The sequence below is a fragment of the Indicator indicator genome, chromosome 23 (genome assembly GCF_027791375.1).
Source record: "Indicator indicator isolate 239-I01 chromosome 23, UM_Iind_1.1, whole genome shotgun sequence".
Lineage (NCBI taxonomy): Eukaryota > Metazoa > Chordata > Aves > Piciformes > Indicatoridae > Indicator > Indicator indicator.
The window spans coordinates 14251450-14277042 of record NC_072032.1 but is presented as its reverse complement, the minus strand read 5'-3'; the positions used below and the strand labels follow the sequence as shown (position 1 = coordinate 14277042).

Below are 25593 nucleotides of genomic sequence, written 5' to 3'. Positions count from 1 at the left end.
CTCCTCTCCCTCACCCCGCGGCAGGTCCCCGGAGCTTCGGCGAGAGCCCAGGAGCAGCGCAGAGCCGCAAGGACCGGCTGGGTAAGGTCCCTGGGAGCGGGGGTGGCACCCATCCCTCAGCGCCCCCTGCCCGGGCAGCTGGCACCGTGACCCAGGGCTGCCCCCTCCACAGGGCAGTGGCTGCAGGGACTGTCGCTGGGCTGGAGGTACCACGCGGGGATGATTTACTTCTTCTCGGCCGACCGCAAGGGCTGGGAGGACGCAGAGGCTGCCTGCCGCTCGGCGCACTCGCACCTCACCTCCGTCACCAGCGCCGACGAGCAGGTGGGCAGGGCGGGCACAGCGCCCAGCGGGCACTGCGCCCAGCGGGGACAGCGCCCAATGGGGACAGCACCCAGCAGGGGCAGTGCCCAGCGGGGACAGCGCCCAATGGAGAAAGCGCCCAGAGGGGACAGCACCCAATGGGGACAGCACCCAGCAGGGACGGCGCCCAATGGGGACAGCGCCCAGTGGGGACAGCACCCAATGGGGACAGCGCCCAATGGGGACAGCGCCCAATGGGGACAGCACCCAATGGGGACAGCGCCCAATGGGGACAGCACCCAGCAGGCACAGCGCCCAGCGGGGACAGCACCCAATGGGGACAGCACCCAGCAGGGACGGCGCCCAATGGGGACAGCGCCCAGTGGGGACAGCACCCAATGGGGACAGCGCCCAATGGGGACAGCACCCAGCAGGCACAGCGCCCAGCGGGGACAGCACCCAGCGGGGGCAGCACCCAGTGGGGGCAGCACCCAGCGGGGACAGCACTCACTGACATCTTCTCCTGCCCACGCCCATCGGTGCCTTCTCCTGCCCACACACCCCTCGATACCTCCTGCTTGGGCATCCTCCTCTCCATGCACTCCTTGACAGCTTTCTCTTGCCTATGCACCCTCCTGCCCTGGCACTCTCAACACCTTTCCCTGCCCACACCCCTGCCCCCTGCTGTGCCTCTTTGCCCACCCCCGTGCCCTGTCCCACAGGACTACCTGGCACGGGAGGCACGGGGAGGATCGTACTGGATTGGACTGGAGTCCACTGGCCCAGAGAACTCCTGGCGCTGGGTGGATGGCACCACCTACTCCAAGGCCCTGAGGTGAGCAGGAGGATTGGGGGGAACACGGGGGTGCCTGGCTCCTCTGGCACCACCCCACTGACTCCAGCTCTGCCCTGGCAGTTTCTGGGCACCGGGGCAGCCAGACAGCACCGACCATGGGCAGTGGGGCCAGGAGAGGTGTGCCCAGATCCACCCTGTTGGCAACGGGCTCTGGAATGACCACAACTGCAACTTCTCCTTTCCCTGGATCTGCAAGAGGAGCCTGATGCCACCCTGATGCCACAGTGATAACCACGGTGCCAGGTCCACTGCCAGCCATGCTGCCAGGCACACCACTGCATCCAATGCCAACTATGCTGCCAGCCACACTACCAGTCCCTTGGCCTGCCTGGATGACCCTCCCAGGGACCTCTGCTCCCCCCTGGAGTGTGCCAGCTCCCAGACTCATGCCCATGCCATGATGCTGCCACTGCCCCCTGCATCCCGGTGCCACCCCCACACCCAGAGCCCCCTGCCCAGCTGCGATTAAACCACTCCTGCTGCACCTCCTCCGCCTGCCTCTTGCCCTCCCTGCTGAGGGTGGGTTGGCTCCACCCCCACCCAAACACAGCCAGGTGCCCCTCGGCCTTGGGCACCTTTGTGGGCATCAAGCTCTCATGTCATGGGGGTCCTGCAAGTGTCATGGGAGGGGCAGATCTGTCCCCTCGCCCTGTGAGCATGGGGGGAGGGGGGCACAGGGACCCCTTCCTGCTAGCAACACCCACAGGTGTGCCCAGCTGGCATCACAGCCAGAAAGACCCAGCCCAGCTGCATCCCCACCACCTCTGATGCCCACTGCCCCTTCAGGTTTACTGCTGTGGTTACTGGGGAGACATTTTGTGGTCTGCCCACCTTGGGCAACCCTTACACAGGGCCAGGCAGCACCCAGCCCATCCTTGGCACACCAGTGGTGGTGGCAGAGCTGGGCATGACAGCTCCTGGTTCTCCTGGCACCCAGAAACAGCCAGGACAGGACCTGTGCCCTGCAGAGCTCTGTGGGCTGCTGTTGTCACCTTCCACTGCCGTCCGCTGTCTGGGGACAACCACTCCCCTGTGCCAGGCACATGGCCACGTCCTGTCCCACTGCCTGCCTATTTCATGCTCCAGCTTGGTGACCCTGATGCACCAGGGCCAGTTGTCCCCTGTCCCCAGAGGTCCCTCCTGTCCCAGGGTGACCATCTCCAGCCTTCCTGACCCATGGCTGTTGCTCTGGGCACCCTCCACCAGCTCTGTAACACCCAGCTGGGGACACTCCAACCCAGGGTCCCTCATGTGGAGGGGATGAGGGCACCCAGCACCCATCCAGGTGCCAGCTGGCAGAGGTTTGGCACAACCAGCCTCTTTTTGCTGACCCTGAGGAGACACCACTCACCATCCTGAGAGCATGAACGTGGCAGGAAGGTGGCACTGTCCCAGCTCCAGATGGATTTTTATCCCAGAATCCCAGCATGGTTGGAAGGAACTGCAGGAGATCATCCAGTCCAACCCCCCCTGCTAAAGCAGAGTCACCCAGAGCAGGGTGCCCAGGGGCACAACCAACTGGCTGAAGGTTCATCTCTGTCCCTTCACCCATCTCACCCATGAAGATGTTGAGTAAGACAGGACCCAGGGAGGGCCAAGCTGAGCTCCAGCCCTCCCTGCACTGCTGAGCTCTGTCCTTCAGCCATGTCTCAGGAGCCAGGGAGGGCCAAGCTGAGCTCCAGCCCTCCCTGCACTGCTGAGCTCTGTCCTTCAGCCATGTCTCAACCCAACCTCACTGCCCACTCAGCCACCCCCATGCTTCCTAAACGTGGACACAACACTTGGTGCTCCTCAGACCTCTCATTTCATAGAATGCTTTGGGTTGGAAGAGACCTCCAAGATCATCGAGTCCCAACCCTCCCTTCCACTAGAAGGCATCAAGAGGGATAAATGGATTCAACCTTGCTTTTTTCTGGTTGCTCTTTGCTCTTTTATTCTCGAGCCACTTCGCTTTGGACCATCCCCTTGGGGCTCAGCCACCCCAATCTTTGCATCCCACCCAGAGGGATGCTGAGCTGGAGCTCAACGAACTATTTTGATGCCCAACTCCCGGTCTATGGCTTGGAGGAAATGTTGGTTGAGGAAAAGCATCTCCCCATGAGGCAGAAGCCGATCCAGGAGGCTATCAGCCACCTCAGGTCGGAGCAGGACATCAGCACCAGGGCCCAGGAGATGCAAGGAGTGGAGCAAACGAGGAGCCAAGCGGCGTAAGGTGATCTCAGCCAGCAAAAGGTTCTCCTGGGGGTCACAAACCAAGGCCAAGGCGATGGCCATCACTGACAGCCAGGCTACTGTCACTTCTTCGGGGAAAGGGTCGCCAGGGGGCAGTTGGAAAAGTCCCCCTGGGGCATCCTGGAGAGGGATGGGGTCGTCGGGGAGCTGGGGGAGCTGGGGGGAGAATGGGCGAGCTGAGGAGGACTGCAGGAGATGGCACTGGGAAGCCACTTGTCTGGAAGAGAAGGGAGACCCCCCCCCCATGCTCAGGTTGGCCACCATCTGGGGGGGCAGAGCTTGGCAAGACCCCCAGGGCTGTGGTCCCACAGCCCTGGGGGTCTTGCCAAGCTCTGTCCCCCCCCCCCCAATGGGCACCTGAGCCACCCAAGAATGGGAAACCTCCCAAAAATGGGGGTTGTTGGCATGGTTGGGGGGGAGTTGGGGTCCCAGGGAGGAAAGAAGGGGTGGCATAAGGGCCATGAGGAGCCTGGGCACTGGTGTCATGGTCATGGGGGGGTCCCACTGAACCCAGCAGCCCCAAGAAGGAGAATGTCCAAGCCCAGAGGTTCTGCCAAGTTCAGCATCCCCCAAAAAGAGGGGGGTCCTGAATGGGGGGTGTCATGGTACTGGGGGTCTCACCAAGTTTGGCATCCCCAGGAAGCAGGAGATCCCATGGAGGGAGGTGTCACCACCCTGAGGGTCCCGGAAAGGGAGGGATGCTGAGGGTCCCACTGAGCCCAGAGCTACCAAGGAAGTCCCAGGGAGTGGGGTGCCACCACCCGAGGGGGCTCAGGAAGACTAGGGGGGGTCATAAATCTGGGGGTTCCAGGAAGGGGAGGGTCGAGTGCAGGCGATCCTACTGGGCACAGCATCCCCAAGAAGAAGGGTCCCATGGGGGGGCGTGTCTCTTGGACTGGGAGGGCCCACGGAAGACGGGGAGCCCACCGAGCGAAGGGTCCCCCGGAGGATGTGGTACCAGGGAAGGGCAGAGGCCCGCGATGGGGGTGTCCCGCTGAAGGGGGACGTCCCAAGGAGGGAAAGAGTCCCACGAGGGAAGGATCCCACGAGCCCAGGGCTCCTGCCGATCCCAGCCCCATCCCCGGGAGCGGTGGCAGAGGGTCCCCGGTACCTGGCCACGGCCAGCAGCTGCTCCTTACGGCGAAGGCGTTGCCGGCGGGGGGTCGCGGGCTCGGGAGGGGTTCCGAAGGTTCGCGCGTACAGCACGCGGCAGGGGGCGGGGCCCGAAGGGGCGGGGCCGGGGGTCTCGGTCCCGCCCAGCGCCAGCAGCACGAGCGCGCGCACCATGGCAGCGCCGCGCGACCCCCGGCCCGCGCCCAGTTCTGTGGAGCGGGGCGGAGTCAACCCACTCCTCCCGCAAGTTGCTATTGGCCAGCAGGGGCAGCGGGACTCTGCCGGGATTGGCGCAGCTCGTGGGAGGGGCGCGGATTAGCCGATGAGGAAGCAAGGGCGGCGGGCATTGGTTGAGCGGCAGAGCAGCTTGGCCCCCACCCACTGCACGGGAGAGAGGCGCGCCGTGATTGGCCAAAACGACGCGGGCAGGCGCTGATTGATGGATAGGAGCCGGCGGGCGGGAGAGGGAGGCCGAAGCAAGGGCTGGGGTGGGGGCACAGGGAGCAGGGCCTGGGGGACAGCTCGGCCTAGCGTGAGGATAGAGCCACCCTGAGGGGTGACAGCGCTGTGACGAGCGAGGGCACACACGGACACCACATGGCCTGGGGGTAAGCGTTCCTCCGTGGGATGACAGGGCCTAGGGTGTCACAATGTGCCCTGGTAGACACAGAGCCACTCCAGAGGGGAGTGACAAGATTGAGGGTACTCAGATGAGAGGATCACCCCCGAGGGGTGACCCGGACACAGCAGCATGGCCTAGGGAACACAGACCCCCTGAGGATGACAGGACCTGGGGGACACAGGGACATTGAAGGGGGTGTTGGCAGGGCAGAGGGGTGTCACAGGATGGCCTGGGGGACACAGGATCACCCTGCTGCCAACAGGACCAGCAGCACAGGAGCCCTGTGGCAGTCACAGGGCTGGAGCAGGAGGGAAAGAGCCTGGGGGTAGGGTCCAAGATCACCTGGGAGCTGGGTGACAGGGCTGGGGGTGGTAGAACATGGCACTTCCTCCTGCCCCATGAACAGCCCTGTGTGTCTCCCTAGAGCCTTCTCTTCTCCAGGCTGAACAACCTCAGCTCTCTCAGCCTGGCCTCACAGCAGAGGGCTTCCAGCCCTAAGATCATTGCTGTGGCCCCACTCTAACAAGTCCCTGTCGGTGCTGTGCTGAAGATGCCAGAGCTGCCCCAGCACTGCAGGGGGGGGGGGTCTTAGCAGAGCCCAGCAGAGGGGCAGAATCCCCTCCCTGCCCCTGCAGCCCCAGGACACAGCTGTCTCTGGGCTGTGCCAGCTCACAGACACCCAACCCCTGCAGCCCCTTCACTTTGTGGTGCAGTCACAGAGCAGGCCAGGGGTTTGTTCTTCCTGAAGGAGGAGTCTTTAAACAAGTGATTAAAAAAAAAAAAAGAAACAGAACACATGGGGACAGCCCCACGGTGGCAGTTCTCGGCCGAGGAGACGTTTCCCACCCTCCCCAGCGCACCCATTCCAGGCAAGTGCTTGCCCCACATCACGGCATCCCCATGGGTTGCCCAGATCCAGGGTCAGGATGGAGCCCCTCCTGCCCCACAAAGTTAACCCGAGTACAAACTACTTTAAATAAGGGGTTCCAACTCCCCCAGACAACCCCAGGCTGAACAGTCAGTAACAGTTATGAGGGGCACTCCCCAAGTGCCTGCTCTCAGGCACCCCCCACCCCCTGCCAACCCCTGCAGCACCCACTTGGCTGCAGAGGAAGTTTAAGTGCTTTACAGCTAATTCTGCCAATTAAACCCCTGCTGGGCCACTCCTCACCCAGCCCCAGAAAGGGTCTGCCCAGCTCTATGACCACCCCAGGGCTCAGGTGGCTTTCTCAGGTTTGGCACAGTCCCCTCTTTGGCCCAGGGTGCAAGGGGAAGGGGGTCCCTTGGCTCAGGCCCCAGAAGAAGGCTGAACCTGGCAGTGACTTAGGAACAGTCCCAGGATTGTCATGTCCCCATCCTCAGCTACACCCACCCCCAGCCATCAGTTAGGGTAAACCCTAACCCCTTGTTTGGGTTAAACAAAAGGGGTCAAACCACAACCATGCCCCCCTGCACCCCTTGCTGCTCTGCAGGGCACTGTGCAGAGGAGGCCAGGGGGTGGCCAGGTTTCGGGCTGGGAGATGGTGCTTGATGGTAGCCCCAGGAGCGGTGAGGGTCTCCTGGGAAGGAAGGGGGTGTCCTGGGAAGGAAGGGGGTCCCCGGGGAGGGGTGGAGGGGCTGTATGGTGACCCCCATGTCTGTCAGAAGTTCTTGAGGCGGCTGTAGAACTCCCGCTTGCTGCGTTCCCCTGCCCAGGTGCGGCTCTTCAGGCGGAACTTGCGCAGGTCCTCCGTGAAGTCCTTGTGGTGCATGGGCCGATAGTCCTGGGGCTCACAGTGGCTCTGGGCAACCACGGCCACCATCAGCACTCACAGTGTGGGTGGGAATGCCCCACACCCTTCCAGGGACAAACCCACCCCCTCCAGGGGCAAACCCACCCCTTCCAACCTCTGGAGGTACCAGTCCATAGAGGAAGCTCAGAGCCAGACCTCTCTTCCCCTACCCAAGGTAGAGTTTGGAGAAGGGAAAAGAGGTTTTTCACCTCTCTCCCAGCCCAGGACCCCCTTCTCACACACAAGGGTAAAATAAAGGGGTGGCTCACCTGGTACTGGGGGAAGAACTCTCGGTACCCCCCCTTCAAGACATAGAGCTCCGGGTAGTGGAGGTTGGGGTACTCGTTGCAGGCTCGGTCCTTCTCCCTGACGAACCGGCACCTATGGGACAGGTGATGGGGGCAGGGGATTGGCACCCAGCCAGCATGTGGCCATGGCTGAGGACTGTCCACCAGGGCCCCAAACTCACATCCTGGGCCCCCTCTCCAAGGAGAATTCACAGTGGAAGATGACAATGACCCTCTTGCTGGCATCGAAGGGCACAATGGGCTTCTTCAACAGGAACTGCTCCACGTCCCGCTCCAGCGGCAGGTTCACGGCACCCTGGGGCGGGAGAGGAGGAACATTCATCTCCCCCTGCCCCTTGATTCAGCTAGGGGCAGGGGGGCTCAGAATGCTGCCTTCGGCCTCCCTCCCAACCCCATCTGCAGGGGCACCATCACCCCTCCCTCCTTTCAACCATGAGCCTTCCTCCTGCCAGCTGGGGCTCAACACCTTTGGGGGTGTTGCTCAACCCCTGTGGGAGGCTCAGAACCTTTGTGGGGGGCTCCTCAAACCCTCTTGGGGGCAAGCTCAGCACCTTTGGGAGGCTGCTCAAGCCCTCTGGGTGGGGTCAGCCCCTCTGAGGTTTGATGATTTGAGAACCTGTCCACCCCATCCCCAGCCCAGGGTGGTGCTCACCTTGATGTGTCCTCCCTCATACTCGTAAGGGTACCTGCAGTCCACGATCACACAGCTCTCAATGAGGCTGCTGAACTGCCCTGTCAGCACAGCCACCATCTGTGGGGAGAAGCTTGTCACCAAGGAGGGGGACACAGAGGGGGCAGGATTTGGGCAGAGGAGGCTGCTTTGCCTTTACCATTTCAGGGGAAATGTACTTCAGGTCCTGGTGTTTCCCTTCCACTGTCTGGAGGACATAAGCCTGGAGAAGAAGCAGGAGGCTGGGTCAGATCTGTTCCATCCTGGGGACACCTCTGTCACCAACTCCCCCACAGCCCAGAAGACCCTCTGCCTGCAAGGTCTGCTTCCTAGCAGGGGATCAATCTACCCAGCATGATGTGGCCATGGCATGGGGCTGGCATTGGAAGAGCAGCAACTGGGCTCTTAGCCTGCTACAGCCTGGAAAGTCACAGCCTGAAGCCCCTTTGTCCCCAGGCATGGGCCAACAGCTGCATTCAGGCTCTTACAGCAGTGCTGGTGGTCCCTTTGTGGAAGGGTGGAGAGGCATCACCCCCAGACCCACAGCAAACCCAGGGCCCTACCTTAGAGAAGTCCCCGATGAGCTCTCGGTGGTCTTTGGCCAGCAGGTTCTCGATCTCCTCGTGGCAGTAGGACCTGGAGCGCAGCAGCCTTGCTTTCTGCAGGGACACAGACCAGAGGCAGTCCCCTGGCATCAGCAGGGGCTCTGGGCCATGAGACAAGCACAGAATCCCCAAACCCAGCATGGTAGGGGTTGGAAGGGATCCCTGGAGATCACCTAGTCTAATTTCCCTGCTAAAGCAGGGTCACCCACAGCAGCTTGCCCAGGATCACAATGTCCAGGTGGGTTTGAAGTCTCTCCACAGAAGGAGACTCCACAACCTCTCTGGGCAGCCTGCTCTAGGTCTCCAGCACCCTCACAGCAAAGAAGTTTCTCCTCATGTTCAGATGGAACCTTCTGGCTTTCAGTTTGTGCCCTTTGCCCCTTGTCCTGTCCCTAGGTACCACTGAGAAGAGTCTGGCCCCATCCTCTTGCCCCCCACCCTTTATCTCTTGCTGATCATTGCTCAGATCCCCTCTCAGGCTGCTCTTCTCCAAGCTCAACAGCCCCAGGGCTCTCAATCTTTCCTCCTCACAGAGATGCTCAGCATCTTTGTAGCCTCTGCTGGACTCTCTCCAGTAGTTCCTTGTGTCTCTTGAACTGGGGAGCCCAGAACTGGAGCCAACACTCCAGATGTGACCTCACCTGGACAGAATAAAAGGGGAGAAGAACCTCCCTTGACCTGCTGGTCACACTCTTCTTAATGCACTCCAGGAGACCATTGGGCTCTGAGCTCTGTCCTCCATCCACCCCACTGCCCACTCATCCACCCCACGCTTCCCAAAGAGGACATTATGGAAGAGCATCTAAAGCCTTGCTGAAGCTGACGCCCCCCTGCTGCTCTCCCCCCATCTCCTCAGCCAGCGATGGCACCACAGAAGGCTGTCAGCTTGGTGATCAGTCCCGCTGGGGACAGGCTGGCCCGTGCCAAGGACACCTCCCCCCCTCACCCACCGGCTCCGCAGCCGCCTCCTCGCCAGGGGTCCCGGCCACGCTCTTCCGCCGCTTGGTCTTGACGGGGGTGTCCCTGTCCTGGGGCCGCTCGATGCGCTTCAGGATGGGCCTGATGACACTGCTGGGCATGGAGGGCGAGCGGAACAGCTGCCGGCACTTCCCGCGCCTTACCACACACTGCGGGCAGAGACTCCATGATGCTGCTGCCCACGGGGGCCTGGCATTTTCCCCAGCACCAGGGGGGTCCCACTCTGGTGGCCACATGCCACCCAGAGTGAGCCCAAATCATAGAATCATAGAATCACAGAGTCACAAATGATCATAGAATCATAAATCATAGAGTTACAGAATCACAGAATTATAGTCATAGAATCAGAGTCATAGAGTCAGAGTCATAGAATCAAAGAACCAGAGAATGAGAGAGTCATAGAATCATAGAATCAAAGAACCAGAGAATCAGAGAGTCATAGAATCATAGAATCACAGAACCAGAGAATCAGAGAGTCATAGAATCAAAGAACCAGAGAATCAGAGAGTCATAGAATCATAGAATCACAGAACCAGAGAATCAGAAAGTCATAGAATTAAAGAACCAGAGAATCAGAGAGTCATAGAATCAAAGAATCAGAGAATCAGAGTCATAGAATCAAAGAACCAGAGAATCAGAGAGTCATAGAATCAAAGAATCAGAGAATCAGAGTCATAGAATCAAAGAACCAGAGAATCAGAGAGTCATAGAATCATAGAATCACAGAACCAGAGAATCAGAGAGTCATAGAATCAAAGAATCAGAGAATCATAGAGTCATAGAATCAAAGAATCAGAGAATCAGAGTCATAGAATCAAAGAATCAGAGAGTCATAGAATCACAGAGTCATAGAGCCATAGAATGTTCCAGGCCGGAAGGGACCTCCAAAGGTCATCCAGTCTGCCCTCCCTGCAGTCACTAGGACATCCTCAACTAGATCAGGTTGCCCAGGGCCCCAGGCTGGTTCTTCTCACCAACCAACTACTTTACCATAGAACCCTGATGCCAGACCCCACCTTGGATGTCTCAGGGGGGCTCTATGAAGCCCTCCAAGCTCCCACATACCAGCTCTGCCTCCTCCTTCCTCACCAGTGGCGCAGTCAGCAGGTTCTCCATCCCCTGTGGCACATCACCATCGCTCTGCCAGGGACCACAGGGAAAGGAGAGGATGGATGAGTCCCACCCAGCTGCTTCTCACCCCACCCTGGTCAGGGATGGAGTTCATGCCCAGGGCCCATCCCAACCCCTACCTTCATCTCGTCCTCATCCAGGATCTCCATGAAGCCATCATCTTCCTCCTCAGACATGGAGGAGGTCAAGGAGCACCGGCGGAGGACGATGGGGCTCTCACCTTTGGGGACATTTTCCTTCTCGGGGGTGTCAAACTGGGGAGGACACAACACACATCTCAGCAGTGGGGACAGCCCTGCTCCAGCCCTGTGTGGGGGCAGAGGGTCCTCTCCAATCCTCGTGACCCCCAGTCCCTTCAGCTCCTGCAATGACAGTTCACCAGGGCAAACAAAGAGGCTGCAGCAGCAGGGCCCAGCTTAACAGCCCATGCAGCAGTACCCCCAGCCCTGGACCACCCCCCAAAAGCCCTCTCCAGCCCCTCTCACCAGCAGGTCAGGTGCAGAGCCAAGTCTCTGGGCAAAGCGATCCTTCCCCACACTCCCATCACTGGTGGCCAGCCGGCCACGCTGACCTGGCCTCTGGGGCTTCTTGAAGACAAAGCCCTCCTGCAGGGAGGGGGCACAGTGTTAGCACCCCCTGCCCCTTCCTCAGCTTCCCCCCAGCCTTGCTGCCCCCCTTACCGTGTCCTCAGGCTCCCTCCGGCCTCTCTTCTCACAGCCGTTGAACTCCCGGGAATGGGAGATGTTCTTCAGGGCTGGGCTGGCCCCCAGGAGCCATGGCTGTGGGGCAGGTTGTAGGGGTGAAAGGGCTGCACAGCCACTCTGCCTCCCCAGCTCCCCCAGATCCATCACTCCCTGCCCCAGCTCAGCCCCGCAGAGCCCCCAGGACTCACCGGCAGTGACTGGATCCTCCGGATAAGGAGCTTGTTGCTGCAAGAAGCAGGGAAAGAAAAGGATGGCATGAGAGAAGGTGGCCTGGACTGGTGGTGTCACCCCCAACACAAGGCTGGCATGAGCCTTCCCAGGTCCCCACAGTGGGGCAAGACCTCCCCAGAGCTGGCACAGCTCTCCAAAGGACCCTGGGGCAGCAAAAGCTCCAGACACTGAGCAACACTCCCGGCTGAGACCCAAGCCTGAGGAGGACACAGGGACAGTCTGGCTCTGGGGACAGGGACAGCCTGGGCATGAGGACAGCCTGGCTTTCAGGTCTGGGGACAGGGACAGCCTGGCTTTTGGGTCTGGGGACAGTCAGGGCACAGGGACAACCCTGATTTTGGGTTTAGAGACAGGAACAGCCTGGCTTTTGAGTCTGAGGATGGGGGCAGTAAGGGCACAGGGAAAGCCTTGGTTTTGGGGACAGGGACAGCCTAGCTTTTGGGTTTGGAGACAGAGACAGCCTGGGCATGAGGACAGTTTGGGTTTCAGGTCTGGGAACAGGGACAGCCTGGTCACACAGCCTGGCTTTAGGGTCTGGGGGCAGGGCCAGCTCCTTCACTCACTCTTTGAGAACTCTCCCAGTTTCCTGCACTGCTTTCTCGAAACTGCCAGGAGATGAAAAATGAGATTAGGAAGGGGGGAAGGGCAGCACCCCAGGAGCAGCCCAGAAGCCCTGGTGATGAGGTGGGAGGCATTCCAGCCCCACAAAGGGTTAAAACCCATCTGGACACCACTGGTTTCGGACTGGGGGAACCCCAACCCGGGGCGGAGGGGGTTGGAAGCAGCACTGCCCGGGTGGTCCAGGGCCCCCTGCTGACCTCTCTTCTGGCCCAGACAAAAGGCGGCGGCGGCGGCTGGCAGCGGCTGCCGCTCTCCACCTGTATGTAAATGCCACCTCCCCCTCCGCCGCGGGATGCTGGGCGTGCTGGGGACACTGGGACGCTGCCCGACCGCCATCTGGCCACGCCGGTGGTGGTGGGACGGGGGCTGGCGTGCCCCCATAGCTGAGCACACCCCCACAGCTGCCCCAGCACCACCATCTGCCCCCCAGTTACTCATTCACCAGCACATCTGTTCTGCCAACGGCTGGGGACAGGGTGACAAAAGCCATCGGCATGAGGTGGGGGTTGGAGGGCAGCTGGCACAGCACCCCTCAGCCCCTGTACAGAACAAGGCGGGCAGCCCCAGGAGCGGAGGGTGGAGGTAAAGGCGAAGAGGGACAGCACCCGGGGCTGGGGAAGGCATGGGACAAGGGAAGCAGCCAGGGGGGCGAGGGGAGGTGGATGTGACACGGAGGACAAGGGACACTCACACTTCCTCCAGCGCCACGGGGTCCTCCTGCGTGGGAGAGTCCAGCCCCACTCCTGCAGGAACAAGGGGCAGGGGTAGCACCGGTGGGGGGGAGGTTTGGGCCCCACTGGGAACCCAGCTATGTCCTGCCCCCAGGATTCGATCCTAGAGGGTTCTTTGCAGGATATGTCCCCCCTCACATCCCAGCTGGGCTGCACTGGGGAGGGTCCCCTGGCCATTGGCACCCACTGGCTGCTTATGGGGAGGGACCCTCACCCACTCCTCCCATGGCACAGCAAAGGGGGTGGCACTGCCCTCGGGACCACCCAGGACGTCCCATGTCACCCTGACCAGGAACCGCACCGGCGTGGTTCATGTCTGAGCCCCCGGAGAACAAGACCGGGGGGAAGGACACCGAAGGGAAGGAGCTGCAGCCAGAACAGCCAAGGAGGAAGTCCCCGTTTGAAGGAAGTCCCAGTTTGAAGTCCCATCCTGTAGTCCCAGTTTGAAGGAAATCCCAATTTGGAATCCCAGTTTGAAAGAAAACCCCAGTTTGGAGTCCCAGTTTGAAGGAAAGTCCCATTCTGGAGCCCCAGTCTGAGGGAGAATCGCAGTTTCGATTCCCAGCCTGCAGCATGCGCGGGGCTAAACGCCCGGTGGGACGCGCTCGCGGGGGCTCCCCATGTACACCCCAAGAACCCCCTCCGCAACTCCCCCATCCCCCTCCCCACATGCAGGAACCCCCTCCTCCCCCCCCGCCCCCCCGCGATATCCCACTGCTAGAAGCCCACCTCGCAGCCCCAGCCCCGGGGGTTTGGGGCTGGGGGTAGCACCCATCACTCACCCGCATCGGAGGACTCGGAGGACACGGAGTCCCGGGAAGAGCCCGGGGCAACCAAGCTGGGAGCCATGTCCCTGCCAGCCCACCGGCCCTGCAGGGACAGTCCCGCCACCCGCCGCTTCGGCGTGTCCCCGTTGCTGCAAGGAATGGGAGGGATGGGGGGTGTCAGCCCTTGGGGGACACCCCTGCCACGGGGCAGCGTCCTATCACCCCACGACCACCCTCCCCAACCCCCCCATACCGCCACGGGGCAGCGCGGGGAGGCGTAAGGGAGGGAACACAACTGCACCCACGCGTGGGGACAAACACTCCCCCCCCGGAGTCCCCCTACCCCAGGTGCCACTCACCTGCCCAGCCCCACCAGCTTGTCCATGCCCAGCGCTAAGGTGCTGACCGGCGACATGGTTGTTGGCGACACGGCGATCGGTGCCACAACCGCCGGCCCGCGGGACCCGGGGCCGCCCCGCGCTGCCATCGCGGGGAAGGTGGAAGAGGATTGGGGTGTAACTCGGAGGGGGGGGCGGGGAATCCAATTAAACCCGGGTTAATTAATATCGATAGGAAAGCTTTACGTGCTTCCCCTGGCGGGCCGTGCCCGGTAGCCGGCGCCCGCTTTTCCTCGGGGCGGGGTGGGGGGGGCCCGGCCGGGCGCGCGTTGCCGCCGCCCCTATTTATATTCGAAAAATAACAGGGGAGAAGCGGGGGCGGGGCGCGGCCGGGGCGGGACACGGAGCTGGGGGGCATGGCCCAAGGAGGGGGGGCATGGCCTGAGGGGTACGGCCCAGGCGGGGGAATACATGGCCCAGAGTGGGGGCATGGCTGGGGGGTACAGCAGGGACGTGGCTGGGGGCAGAAGGGGGGGCGCAGCCCGAAGGGGGGTCACGACTAGGGACACACATGGCTGGGGGGTACAGCAGGGACGTGGCTGGGGGCAGAAGGGGGGGCACAGCCCGAAGGGGGGTCACGGCTAGGGACACACATGGCTGGGGGGTACCACATGGCTGGAGGTGGGACAGCAGCGGGAGGGGGGCAGGAGACAAAGGGGGGGTATGGCTCAAAGGAAGGGGAGGGGTTTGTGGGGGCACGTCTGGTGGGCTACAGCAGGGGTGGGATGGATGTGGCTGCAGGGGATGTAGCCCAAAGCGGGGGTATGGCTGGGGACTCACGTGGCTGGGGGGCAACCACATGGCTGGACTGGGGGGCAAGACCCAAAGTGGGAGCATGGCTGAGGGAGCACATGGCTGGGGGGGGTACAGAGGGACCTGGCCTAAAGTGGAGTCATAGCTAGGGGAAGGCATGGCCAGGGGGAAGTGTGGCTGGGGGGGCAAATGGGGACACGGCCATAGGGGATGTGGCTGGAGGGGAAGACACATGGGAGGGGGGAGGGGGGGCACATGGCCTAAAGAGGAGGCAAGGTACAGGGATGGTGAGGGGGTGGGTGGGATGTACAACCCAGAGGGGATGGCTCATGGTTCAAAATGGGGGCAAGGTTTTTGCGGGGGGGGGGGTAGGGGGGGGGAGGTGAAGCACACCAGGAGGGATGGGGGACAGAAAGGGCATAGACCAAAGTGGATGAGGAGCAGGGCAGGGGCACCACTGCTGGTGTAAATGGAGGGGTTCATGGCTGGGGGAGAGCGTGGAGAAGCACATGGCTTGGCAGGGGGGAGCATGCATGAGCAATGGGGCAGCTTTCAGGGGTCCTAGTCTTTAGCCACAGTCCCCCCTCAGCCCTGTGCTAGCTCTCAGGCTTCCCCTCGCTCCACTGTCACACCCAACCAGGACTGCGTCTGGGTGCCCCCCACTCCTCCTGCCTCGTGCCCAAGCCACGTGCCACGATGTGCCCCCACCAAGCCACGGTGCTGCCCAAACCCCAAACCGAGCTCCCTGTCCCCTCCTCCGGTGTCCCCGTGCTGTCTGGGGAGGGGGTCTCCAGTCTGGCCAGGGGGGGCAGGACCTTACTGGGCTGTGGCAGCGTGGGTGGCCTATCACCCATTGTCCCCAACCCCATTCTTCCCTTTCAGTGGGGAAAAGAAAAGGGGAGGGGCTGACCGAGGTGGAGACCCCTGCCCGGCCAGGGCAGGGGTATGCAGGGGGGGGGGGGGGAGGAGTGGGGGTTGCAGCTTTACCGGCTGGGGAGGGGCTGTGCAAGGCGTGGGGGTCCTGCAACCCCTCCAGGAACATCCCAGCACATCCCCATGTAGTGGGGAGTCAGTGCTGCTGGAGGTCCCCGGGGTGTGGGGAACAGGGCTACAGCCCCCCAAAATGACCCAGGGTGGGGAGACATCCCCCCGGGGGGCGTCCTTCCCCCTCCCCTTCTTTCCCCTCCCAGCACTCCAGGGTGGCTGTGGGAAGTCATCACTGGCCAGCAAGAGCCCTAATTGCTTCCAGCCATCCAGCCTGGTGGGCTGCAAACAGAAGCTGCTCCACCTCCCAGCCGTGCACCCCACCCTGTGCCCCACAGCCATGTCCCCTCCCTGTGCCCCCGACCGTGCACATCCCCACACCCACCCCAGCCCATCCACTCCTTCCTGTGCCCCTCCTGCTACCATGTGCCCATCGACCCCCACCCCAACTCATGCACTCCTCCGTGTGTGTCCCCTGAGCCGTGTCCCTCTCCGTGTGCCCCTCAGCTATGTCCCTCTCCACTCCCCTCAATGGGACCTCTCCATGCCCCCTTTTACTCCCTGGGGATGGGAGCCTCCCAGGGATTGAGGAGGGCTGAAGATCCCCTTGCCTACAGCAGGACCCACACAAGCTCCATCTGCTCCATGGCAGGGGACGGAGGGGGTGGGAAACAGTGGTGTCCCCCCTAGAGCTCCCTATTTGCCCAGGGTGTCGCTGAGCTTTTGGCTGGAGCCGTGGGACACGGTGTGGAGGGGCTTCAGGGTTCACTTTAATGAGCCCACAGCATGAGCTGCCATAAAAATTACTCTAATTAATGAGGGCAGCAGTGTGTGTGGGGGTGGTTCCTACCCTACAGGGTGGCTGAGGGTGACCCACTGCCTTGCCAAGCTCCTCACCAGGGTGGGCCTTGATTCCACGCATGACATGGCATGGCTTGAGGTGACACAGTGGCAGGAGGAGGGTACCAGCCTCTGCTTCTTGCTCTGCTGGTGCCATGTGGTTAAGGGATGGAGCATCCTGTGGTCCCCAGGTCCAGTGTGGCACAGTGACAGGGGATGCAAGAGGAGGGTACCAGGATCTGGCTCTTGCTCTACTGGTATCCTGTGGTTGAAGGATGGAGCATCCCAGGGTTCCCACGGTCCTCATGGTCCTGCATGGGCAGCAACACTCTGTGTCACCATGGGCCACCAAAGCCACCAGCTCCAGCTTGGAAATGTGGTGCCTCTGAGTCGGGATCGAGCAGTTTTAAACATTTCAGATGTTGGTGAATGCAGGAGGAGGAGGGTGGCAGGGAGATGCTAAGGGGCTGGCAGTGATGGTGGCACAAGGTGCGTCTGGCAGTGACATGGGATGTGCTCTGCCAGCACAGCCACGACCCACAGCCATGGCACAGGCTCTGGGCAAGTTCAGAAGGTGCACCCTGAGGCTCTTGGGGCAAAACCTCCCCACCCTGAAGCCTTCTTGTCAGCTGTGGGGGAAGGAAGCTGTGGCGGGGTGGGGCAAGGGCGTCTCCATCTGTCCCCCCCTTCCTGTTTTGCTGGTTTCTGCTCTGCACTCAGAGGAGGCTAAAGATGCTGCAGAGGGTGGTTCTGTTTCAGCAGGGTGAATTTGGTGCCAGTTTGGCCTCAAACAGACCTTTGTAGGCCACTTTTATCCGCAGGGAGAAGCAAACCAGGAGCGAAACCTCCTTGATCCCTCATTTCACAGCAAAACAGGGGGAGGGGAAACTGAGGCATGAGTGTTGCAGAGCTGCTGACTCCAGCTCTGGGCTCTGCCATGCTGAGAGAGCAGGCAACAGTGGCAGATAACCCTCCCATCACCAGGACCTGTCTCTGCATTGTCCCCATCCCACCTCGCCTGGGATGGAGACACTGATGAGGTTTATCGGCACTGCCAGTGTCTCGCCCAGCCCCAGTATCACTGCCTGCAGTGCTGTAATCTGCCTGCTCCTGCCTGGGCAGTGGGGCAGCCCCCATGGGCTGTCTGAGCCCCATGGTGGGATTTACAGGGAGTGTCTGCCCTGGCTGAGGCACCCATCCCAGCTCAGGCATCCTTCTCTGTTGTCTACCCAGCTGTGGTGTCCACCCCAGGGAAGATGTGCTGCTCTACTCAGATGTCCACCTCAGCTGTGATGTCAGCCCTTCCATATCCCCTTTCCCAGAACCCTCAGACCCTCCCTGCCCCTTGCACAGAATCTCTCAGACCTCCAACACTCAGGATCCCCAGATCCCCACACCAGTACAGGTGAGGAGTTGGCCTGCTGGCAAGCAGCTCTGCAGAGAAGGACCTGGGAATGCTGTTGGGCAAGTTCCCCATGAGCCAGCAATGTGCCCTTGTGGCCAAGAAGGCCAATGGTCTCCTGGGGTGTATTAAGGAGACTGTGAGCAGCAGAGAGTCTCTACTCTCTACTCTGCCCTAGGGAGGCCACATATGGAGTCCTGGCTCCAGTTCTGGGCTCCACAATGCAAGAGAGACAGGGAACTGCTGCACAGAGTCCAGGGGAGGCTACAGAGATGCTGAGGGGCCTGGAGCAGTCTGTGAGGAGCAAAGGCTGAGGGCCCTGGGGCTGAGAGCCTGCAGAAGAGCAGCCCCAGAGGGGATCTGAGCAATGCTCAGCAAGAGCTGAAGGGCAGGGGGCAAGAGGCTGGGGCCAGGCTCTTGTCGAAGACAGGCCCAGGGGCAAGGCTCCCATCTGAACAGGAGGAGAAGCTTCTTTGCTGTGAGGCCGCCCTGGAGCAGGCTGCCCGGAGAGGCTGTGGGGTCTCCTCCGCTGCGCAGGCCGCTGTGGGTGACTCCGCGTTAGCAGGGGCTGGCCTGGCCGAGCCCGGCGGTGACCCCCGCCCCCGTCCCGCGCCGTTCCCGGTTGCCAGGCGACACGGCGCTCCCGGCGTGCCCCGCGCAGCCGTTGCCATGGCGGCGGACGCGCGGCGCGGGCCCGGCCTCGGGAGGCCTCATGGCGAACGGCGGAGCCGAGCTGCGGGATCTCTACGGCTGGCTGGACACCGTGCCCCTGTCCCGGCCACGCAGGAACATCGCCCGGGACTTCAGCGACGGGGGTGGGACTGGGGGAACCGGCAGGGCAGGCGCCGGGAGGAGCTGGGCTGTGCATGGGCCTCGGCCTGGGGCTGGGGTCCCGGCGTCACCTCTGCCCCCAGCTCCTTCTCTGCTCCCCCAGTGCTCGCCGCAGAAGTGGTGAAGTTCTTCTTCCCCGCCATGGTGCAGCTGCACAGTTATGTGCCCAGCAGCTCCACGCCACAGAAACTTGCCAACTGGGGCCATCTCAACAGGTACTGGGGGACCACCCTGCTTCCCCTCATACTGAGGGCATGGGGCTGGCCTGCAGAGTCTCACTGTGTTTGTCCTTGCTGGAGAGCAGCAGGGCAGGGACTTGGACCTGAGAAGCTGGCCTCTGTGAGTTTCATGAGGTCCAGCAAAGCCAAGTGCAAGGTCCTGCACCTGGGCTGGGGCAAGCCTGGATATCAGTGCAGAAGGGGGACGAAGGGCTGGAGAGCAGCCCTGCAAGAAGTCTTGGAGGTGCTGATGCTGGACACAAGCAGGCAACATGGACTCAGTCCAGGCCCAATTGTGCCCTGGGCTGCATCCCCAGCAGCATGGGCAGCAGGTGGAGGAAGGGAATTCTGCCCCTCTGCTCCACTCTGCTGAGATCCTCACCTGCAGTACTGGGTCCAGCTCTGGAGTCCTCAGCACTGGAGAGACATGGACCTTCCAACACAAACCAGGGTTAGCTTGAGCTGGGTCACTCCAGAGTAGGGCTGCCCCTTGTCTGAGCATGCTTCAGGCAGCGTGGTGCCCAGCTCCCTGCCCTCCTGGGTGCTCATTTGGCTCTTCCTTAGGAAAGTGCTGAGTAAGCTGAACTTCTGTGTCCCGGATGCTGTGGTCCGGCAGGTGGTGCAGAGCCGGCCGGGCACGGTGGAGCAGGTGCTTCTCCTGCTGCGGCAGAAGATCGAGGAGAAGCAGAAGCAGAACAAGGTGATGTCCATCCCAGGCCAGGTCAGCAGGGCCTGGGGAAAGAGAAGCACCCAGTGTCCTGCTTGTCAAGTGCTGTGTGTTATGGGCTGGAGGGAGATAAGGGCAAGCAGTGACCCCACAGATTGGTCAGTAGCACAGGGATGGATTGAGCTCCATCACTGTCCCCCTCAGCACTGCCATCTCCTTGTCATGAGCATCCCACTGCTGTCTAGGAATTCTTGCTGAAATACAGTGGACCAAGGCCAATGGGATGAGATTCACCAAGGCCAAGTACTGGTTCCTGCAATTGGGTCACAACAATCCCATGAACTCTCCAGGCTTAGGGAAGAGTGGCTGGAAAGTGCCTGGGAAAGGACCTGGGGCTGCTGGTCAACAGGAGCCAACAGTGTGCCCAGGTGGCCAAGAAGGCCAACAGCATCCTGGCTTCTGTCAGCAATAGTGTGGCCAGCAGGACCTGGGCAGGGATTGTCCTTCTGTATTGGGCCCTGGTGCAGCTGCACCTAGTGGTGGAGTTCCCATCCTTGGAGGGATTCAAAAGCTGTGTAGATGTGGTGCTGAGGGCCCTGGTTTAGTGGTGACCTGGCAGTACTGTGCTAATGGTTGGATTTGATGATCTTAAAGATCTCTTCCAAACAAAACCAGTTCTGTGATTCTATGATCTTCCTGTCGGCAGCTCCATGGGGAAGCACTGTGGGGAGATCTGAGGCAGGGCAGCCCTTTGCGTGGGAGCTGCTTGGGTGGCAAGGCCTCAGATGACAACTCTGTGCCATCATGGGTTTGCTTTGCAGCCTTGCCTTGCCCCTGGATGTCCCTGCCAGTGACTGGAGAGAGAGTGTTTGCTACAGGAAGGGCTGTGGCTGTGGAGCAAACCTGAATTGAGGCAGATGGTGAGTGACCCACAGCTCGTGGCCAGGCCTGATGGGTGTTTTCCTTCCTCTCCCTGCAGGATTCAGGGGGACAGGCAGTGCTGGAAGAGGTCAGCTACCTGGAGACAGGTCTGTTGGGCTGGAGGGTCCCATCTTGGCTGTGCTATGGGTTCCCTGAGTCCAAACCCAAACCTGTCATCTCCCTGGTCCCTTGGAGGGGGCATACAGAGCCTTGTCTGGTACTGGGTCACCCAAATGATGAACCTGGCCAGCACTGGGGGGACAAGGGACATTGCTGGAAGGGGGTGTCCCTGTGGAGGGAGTGGGCAGAGCTGCTTGGGCAGGTCGTGGGCTAACCGCTGCCTTTCGCAGGCTACTGCAAGGCGAAGGGTGGCACAGGAGGAGGCTGTGCCCAGGAGTCTCCCAGGGCTGCCGGGTAAGGGCGACATGCCCCTCCTGGGTGTTTCTTAAGGGATAGGGCTCAGGGGGTCCCCACGGGTGTCCCCTGTGCCATGTGTGGGACAGGACATGGAGGAGCTGGTCATGTGTGAGCCCTGTGGCCTGTACAGCTCTGTGGGCTACAGGCAGCATTGCTGGAGGGGTCAGTTGTTGGCCCAGTATTTGCTTTATTGGTCCAGGATGAAGAAGAGCCACCATGGCTACGTTCAGCCTCCCCCAGGGGACACTGATGTCCACTTGCAGCTGGCAGAGAGGGAGCAGGCCCTGCGTCTGGCACAGGAGACCATCCAGGTGAGCCCAGCCTCCCTCCCCACTCCCTTTGCCTCTCCAGCGATGGTGGTGGACACCTAAACAAGCATTTGCTCAGTGACATCAATCTCCAGGGCTGCTTCTGTCTCTGTAATGTGTTCTGGTGGCACTCTCTGGCACAAACATTCTCCATGTGGCCCCTGGACCATCCTGGGGTGCAAGCCAGGCTCTGGACACCCCAGACTTGCCCCTGTGCAAAGAGTGGTTTTGAAACAAGTGCTTCATTCAGCACTGGCTCTGGGCTGCCTAAACCTGGGGCTTTTCTGCTGGAAAACATCTCAGATGGACAATATTGGAAGAGTGGAAGCAATGCTGGGGGGGACCTTGCATGGAAAGGGTTATCACCAGGTCCTGGTAGGTTGTGTTTTAGGGAAAGCGTTGAGTGTGGGAGCTAGAAGAGGGACCCTAAACCTGGCACTGGTGCTCTGCTACCTCAGTTTCTCCTGACAGCAGATGCTGCTCAGCAGCCACACCAGCCTGGCCCTGCATTCCCTGTCCTTCACTGTGCCCCACCCCGTGTCAGGCAGACCCTTCTTGCTCCCCGCAGAACCTCTCTAGGGTGTATGAATCAGTTCCAAAACTCATCTCAGGGGTCTGGGGGTGTCTCCTTTCAGATCCTGCAGCTGAAGGTGGCAAGGTTGGAGCAGTTGCTGCAGCTCAAGAACGTGCGGATCGATGACCTCAGCCGGCGGCTCCAACAAGCTCAGTGCCACCAGTAGTGAGCGGACCCCCCCTCAGTGCCAGCCTCACCTCTCCCACCCATGGGACCTCCTGCTGAGCTGGAAGGAACCATCCCAGTGCCTCTCAGTTGCCCCAGCTCACAGGATGGACTCTCAAGAGCAAAAGCCAGAGGTGGCAGATGCAGAAACAGGGACACCCTGCCCACCTCAGGGATCACTGTTGGTGGCAGCATGGTGACACTGCTCAGCTGCCCAGGCCAGGGAAGATGTTGTGCTGGCAGATGCTGGAATTTAATCTCTTACCCAAATCTCTGTGTTTTTTTGTAATCTCTGAGAAAATCCGTGCCTGGTCACACAGACCTCTTTGGGGACAGCTGGGCTGGGCCTCAACCTGGTACTGCCCATGTGCCTGTGACTGTCACCTCGCCAAGGTCACCTGTGGCCTTTTTAGGGTCAAACCCAGATGTTTTTTCCAAGGCGTGTCCCAGCGGAGGGGCTGAGCTGTGCATGATGTCACACGTGCTGGAGGTGACACCACAGCTGGGACTGGAAGCCTGGGAACAGAATCTTGGTGTTTTAAGTGTTCTGGCATCTGGAGGCTGTGCCTGGAGCCCGGGGGAGGACGCAGGACAAGCAGGGGAATATCAGCTTTGAACCCGGGTTGTCCCATGTCCTGTGTCCCACGTCCTGTGTCCTTGTTAGTGTGACCCAGTCCTGCCCGCTCCCCTTGAGCCTGTCGTCAATGGGGATGGCTCCTGGCTGCCTCCCCCCGTTATTCCCAGGTGGGTGAACGTGCTCTTTGGAAGGAATCCGGTGACGTTCTCCTGGTGGGACCTGTCCCAGTCGCCTTTCCCACCCTCTGCTCCCTGACACCCTCTTCCTTCCATCCCTTGATGTTCCCTCAGAGGGAGGTGACCTTTCCCTGTGCTCTGTCCCACTGGCAAAGGGATGCGCAGGCGCTCACTCCCGGGGGACAGACCTCCATGAGCCCCTTTTTGGGGTGAGTTTTGCTGCTTTGTTATTTGTTTTGTTTTCCTCAAACGGAAAACGATGCTGTGGGAGGATTTCCCTCACTTTGCCGTCTCCGAACGCTGACTGGAGCCCCAGCCCGACCTGAGGTGCGTCACAGCTCGGCGAGACTCGGAAATTTGGATGTGAACACCAGAAACTGATCAATAACAAGTTGCCAAGGCAACCGCCTCGCGCAGGGGTCGGGGTTGGGGGGGCCCCGAGTCCGCTCCGCCGCGCAATGCACCCCGCCGGCCCACACGTGGCGCCCTAGAGCCTTGCGCGCCCGCCCGCTATTGGCTGCCGCAGCCTGTGGCCGTGCCCCCTAGCAACAATCCCCGCCCTCCTGTGGAGCACCCCGACCCAGCGAGGAGGGGCAGCCGCTGTGGGCGTGGTCAAGGGGCGTGGGTGTCCGAGACCCAGGCCAATGGGACGGGCGGGGGGTGTGTCTTGGCCAATGGGAGGGAAGGGGGGCGTGTCCCGGCAGTGGGAAGCGGGGAGCGCGGCGGCGGCGACCGGGACGTACTGGCCCGGGTGAGTGAGGGAGGGATGAGAGGACCTATGGGGGGGGTCGAGGCTGGGGAGGGACAGGGGACGGACCCGCTGGAGGGACACCTGCCCTCTGGCTTTCCTCTTCTCCAGGGCTGCGGGGGGTCTTTGCCCCCTTTCGGCATAACCGTCCCGGGGCGATCTCCGGTTTCTCAGTGTTCCGGTGGGTTGGGGCAGGATGCTCGCCCACCCGCGCCAGTCGCTGGTGTAGGGGTCTGGGAGTCCGTCCCCGCGTCCCCTCTTGCAGCAGCGGGGCGCGGAGTGAAAACAAGGAGGAGGGAGGGGACCCCCGCACCCACGCGTGACGAGGACTGGGGCCACGCGGGTGATGGCGGAGGCAGATTGGGGCCATCCGGTGCTGTTCGGGGCGGGGAGGTGGGGGGGCAGAGGCGGGCGGGCACTGCCGCCACCTCTCCTTATCTCTCCTCGCCCCGGCCTCGGCGTGCTGGGGAACCTCGGGAAGGGGCTGAACGCTGGGGACCCACCACCGGCGGTGCTGGCGCGGGGCTGTTGATGGGATCCGTGGCGTGCTCACCACCACGGAGATGCAGACGAAGAGGGTGTCTTGACCCCCTCAAGGACACGGGTAACCCGTGGGCCTGCCGTTCACTTCTGTTGCTGCCCACCCTGGTCCCCAAACTGTTCTCACTCCTTGCCTCAGCTTGGGTGCCACTTGGGCTGTGCCCTGCTGCCGCAACTCTCCTGGGGAGCCGTACCCTTGCTCGGAGTCTCCTCCAGCCTCATGCTTCCCATGGGCACGTTTTGGTGTCCCCAACACATCTCTTGAAGCATCCCAAGATCCTGGGATCTTTTCCAGGCTGGATCATCCCAAAGCAGTGCCCAGGGTATGGAAGCCATGGCAAGGGTCTGTCATCTCCTGTCCTCATCCTTTCAGCTTTGCTGCTTTTTTATCTCATTTTCCCCAAAGCTGATGCTGTTGATGCTTTTTTCCCCATGATTTTCCCTGTGCTCGCAGGCTGGGCTGCTGACAGGGCTGTTTTGGGCACCTGCCTCCTGCTGCTGTGTTTCTTGAGTGCTTGCTGGTAGAACTAGGTTCACCAGTGGTGGGAACAGATGCCCATAGGTAATAAAACCTCGTTTTGGACCTCCCCTCCCCAACTCTTGTGGGTCTGAGTGAGCCCCAGGGTGGAGGTTTAAGCCTCAGCTTCCATCAAAGGGATCTTTGGGGTGTCAGGTCCCAAAGCCACAGTGGAAGATGAGCCCTCTCACTCCCAGTCCAGCTCCAGTGGTTCCCCCCACCCTGAGGCTGAGGATGCTGTGAGGGGGCCCCTGTTATCCTGGGGGGCTGCAGCTCTGTGAAGGTGGCATCACGCCTGGGCAAAGGGGCTTGAGGGAGTCTGGATTTGGGGTCTGAGCTGTTGCTGGCAGCCAGTAAAGGCTCTCCCAGCTCAGGGCTTGACATGGTGGCTGCTGGAGCCTTTTCAAGGGGAGGAACAGGGAAACTGAGGCACAAGGCACTCTGAGCTCGGTGCTGGAGACACGATGCTCTTGTCCTGGGTGTGAATCCTCCCTTTCCCTGGCATCCCTGAGAGCTGGCAGAGCAGGAACCAGGGCTGGCTGGGTCTTATGGTGGAGTGGGTAGAGGGGCTGCTGCCCATCCTGCCCTGCCCATGCCCATCACAGCTCAGCGTAGTGCTGGGTGCAGGCCCTGGCACGTTGCCTACCACTGCCCAAAGCCAAGGAGCTGCTGTCAGGCTCCTCCCTGGTCGGTCTGTACCGGAGCAGTGCCGGAGTCGCAGCCGTACGGTGCCGCCGTGTCCGGGCTGCTCGGCTGGCCCTGGCACCCAGCCGGAGCCAGCGGCTGCCCTGCCAGGCTCTGCCTGCCCCTGCCTGACCCTGCCCGTTCCCTCCCCAGCTGCGGTAGCCCCTGGACGATGGCCTCCTGCCCCTGCCTTTGAAGTTTCAGACAAGGACAGCCACTGCAGGGACAC

General features: G+C 61.4%; 2 protein-coding genes across 2 annotated transcripts; both read right to left on the bottom strand.

Moving 5' to 3' along the window:
* Positions 1-3077: 3077 nt before the first annotated feature.
* On the bottom strand, positions 3078-4678 carry AP5S1 (adaptor related protein complex 5 subunit sigma 1). Its single transcript, XM_054391666.1, has 2 exons — positions 4503-4678; positions 3078-3608 (listed from the first exon to the last, which is right to left on the bottom strand). The coding sequence occupies exons 1-2, from the start codon at positions 4676-4678 to the stop codon at positions 3182-3184; spliced, it is 603 nt and encodes a 200-aa protein (XP_054247641.1). The 3' UTR covers positions 3078-3181.
* Positions 4679-6766: 2088 nt separating this feature from the next.
* Positions 6767-14131, bottom strand: CDC25B (cell division cycle 25B). Its single transcript, XM_054391443.1, has 17 exons — positions 14004-14131; positions 13660-13793; positions 12838-12889; positions 12089-12130; positions 11483-11519; positions 11271-11369; positions 11076-11195; positions 10710-10844; positions 10525-10599; positions 9432-9608; positions 9160-9162; positions 8440-8535; positions 8037-8099; positions 7859-7957; positions 7368-7501; positions 7168-7279; positions 6767-6907 (listed from the first exon to the last, which is right to left on the bottom strand). Exons 1-17 carry the CDS (start codon positions 14129-14131, stop codon positions 6767-6769), a joined length of 1647 nt encoding a protein of 548 aa, XP_054247418.1.
* Positions 14132-25593: the final 11462 nt, after the last annotated feature.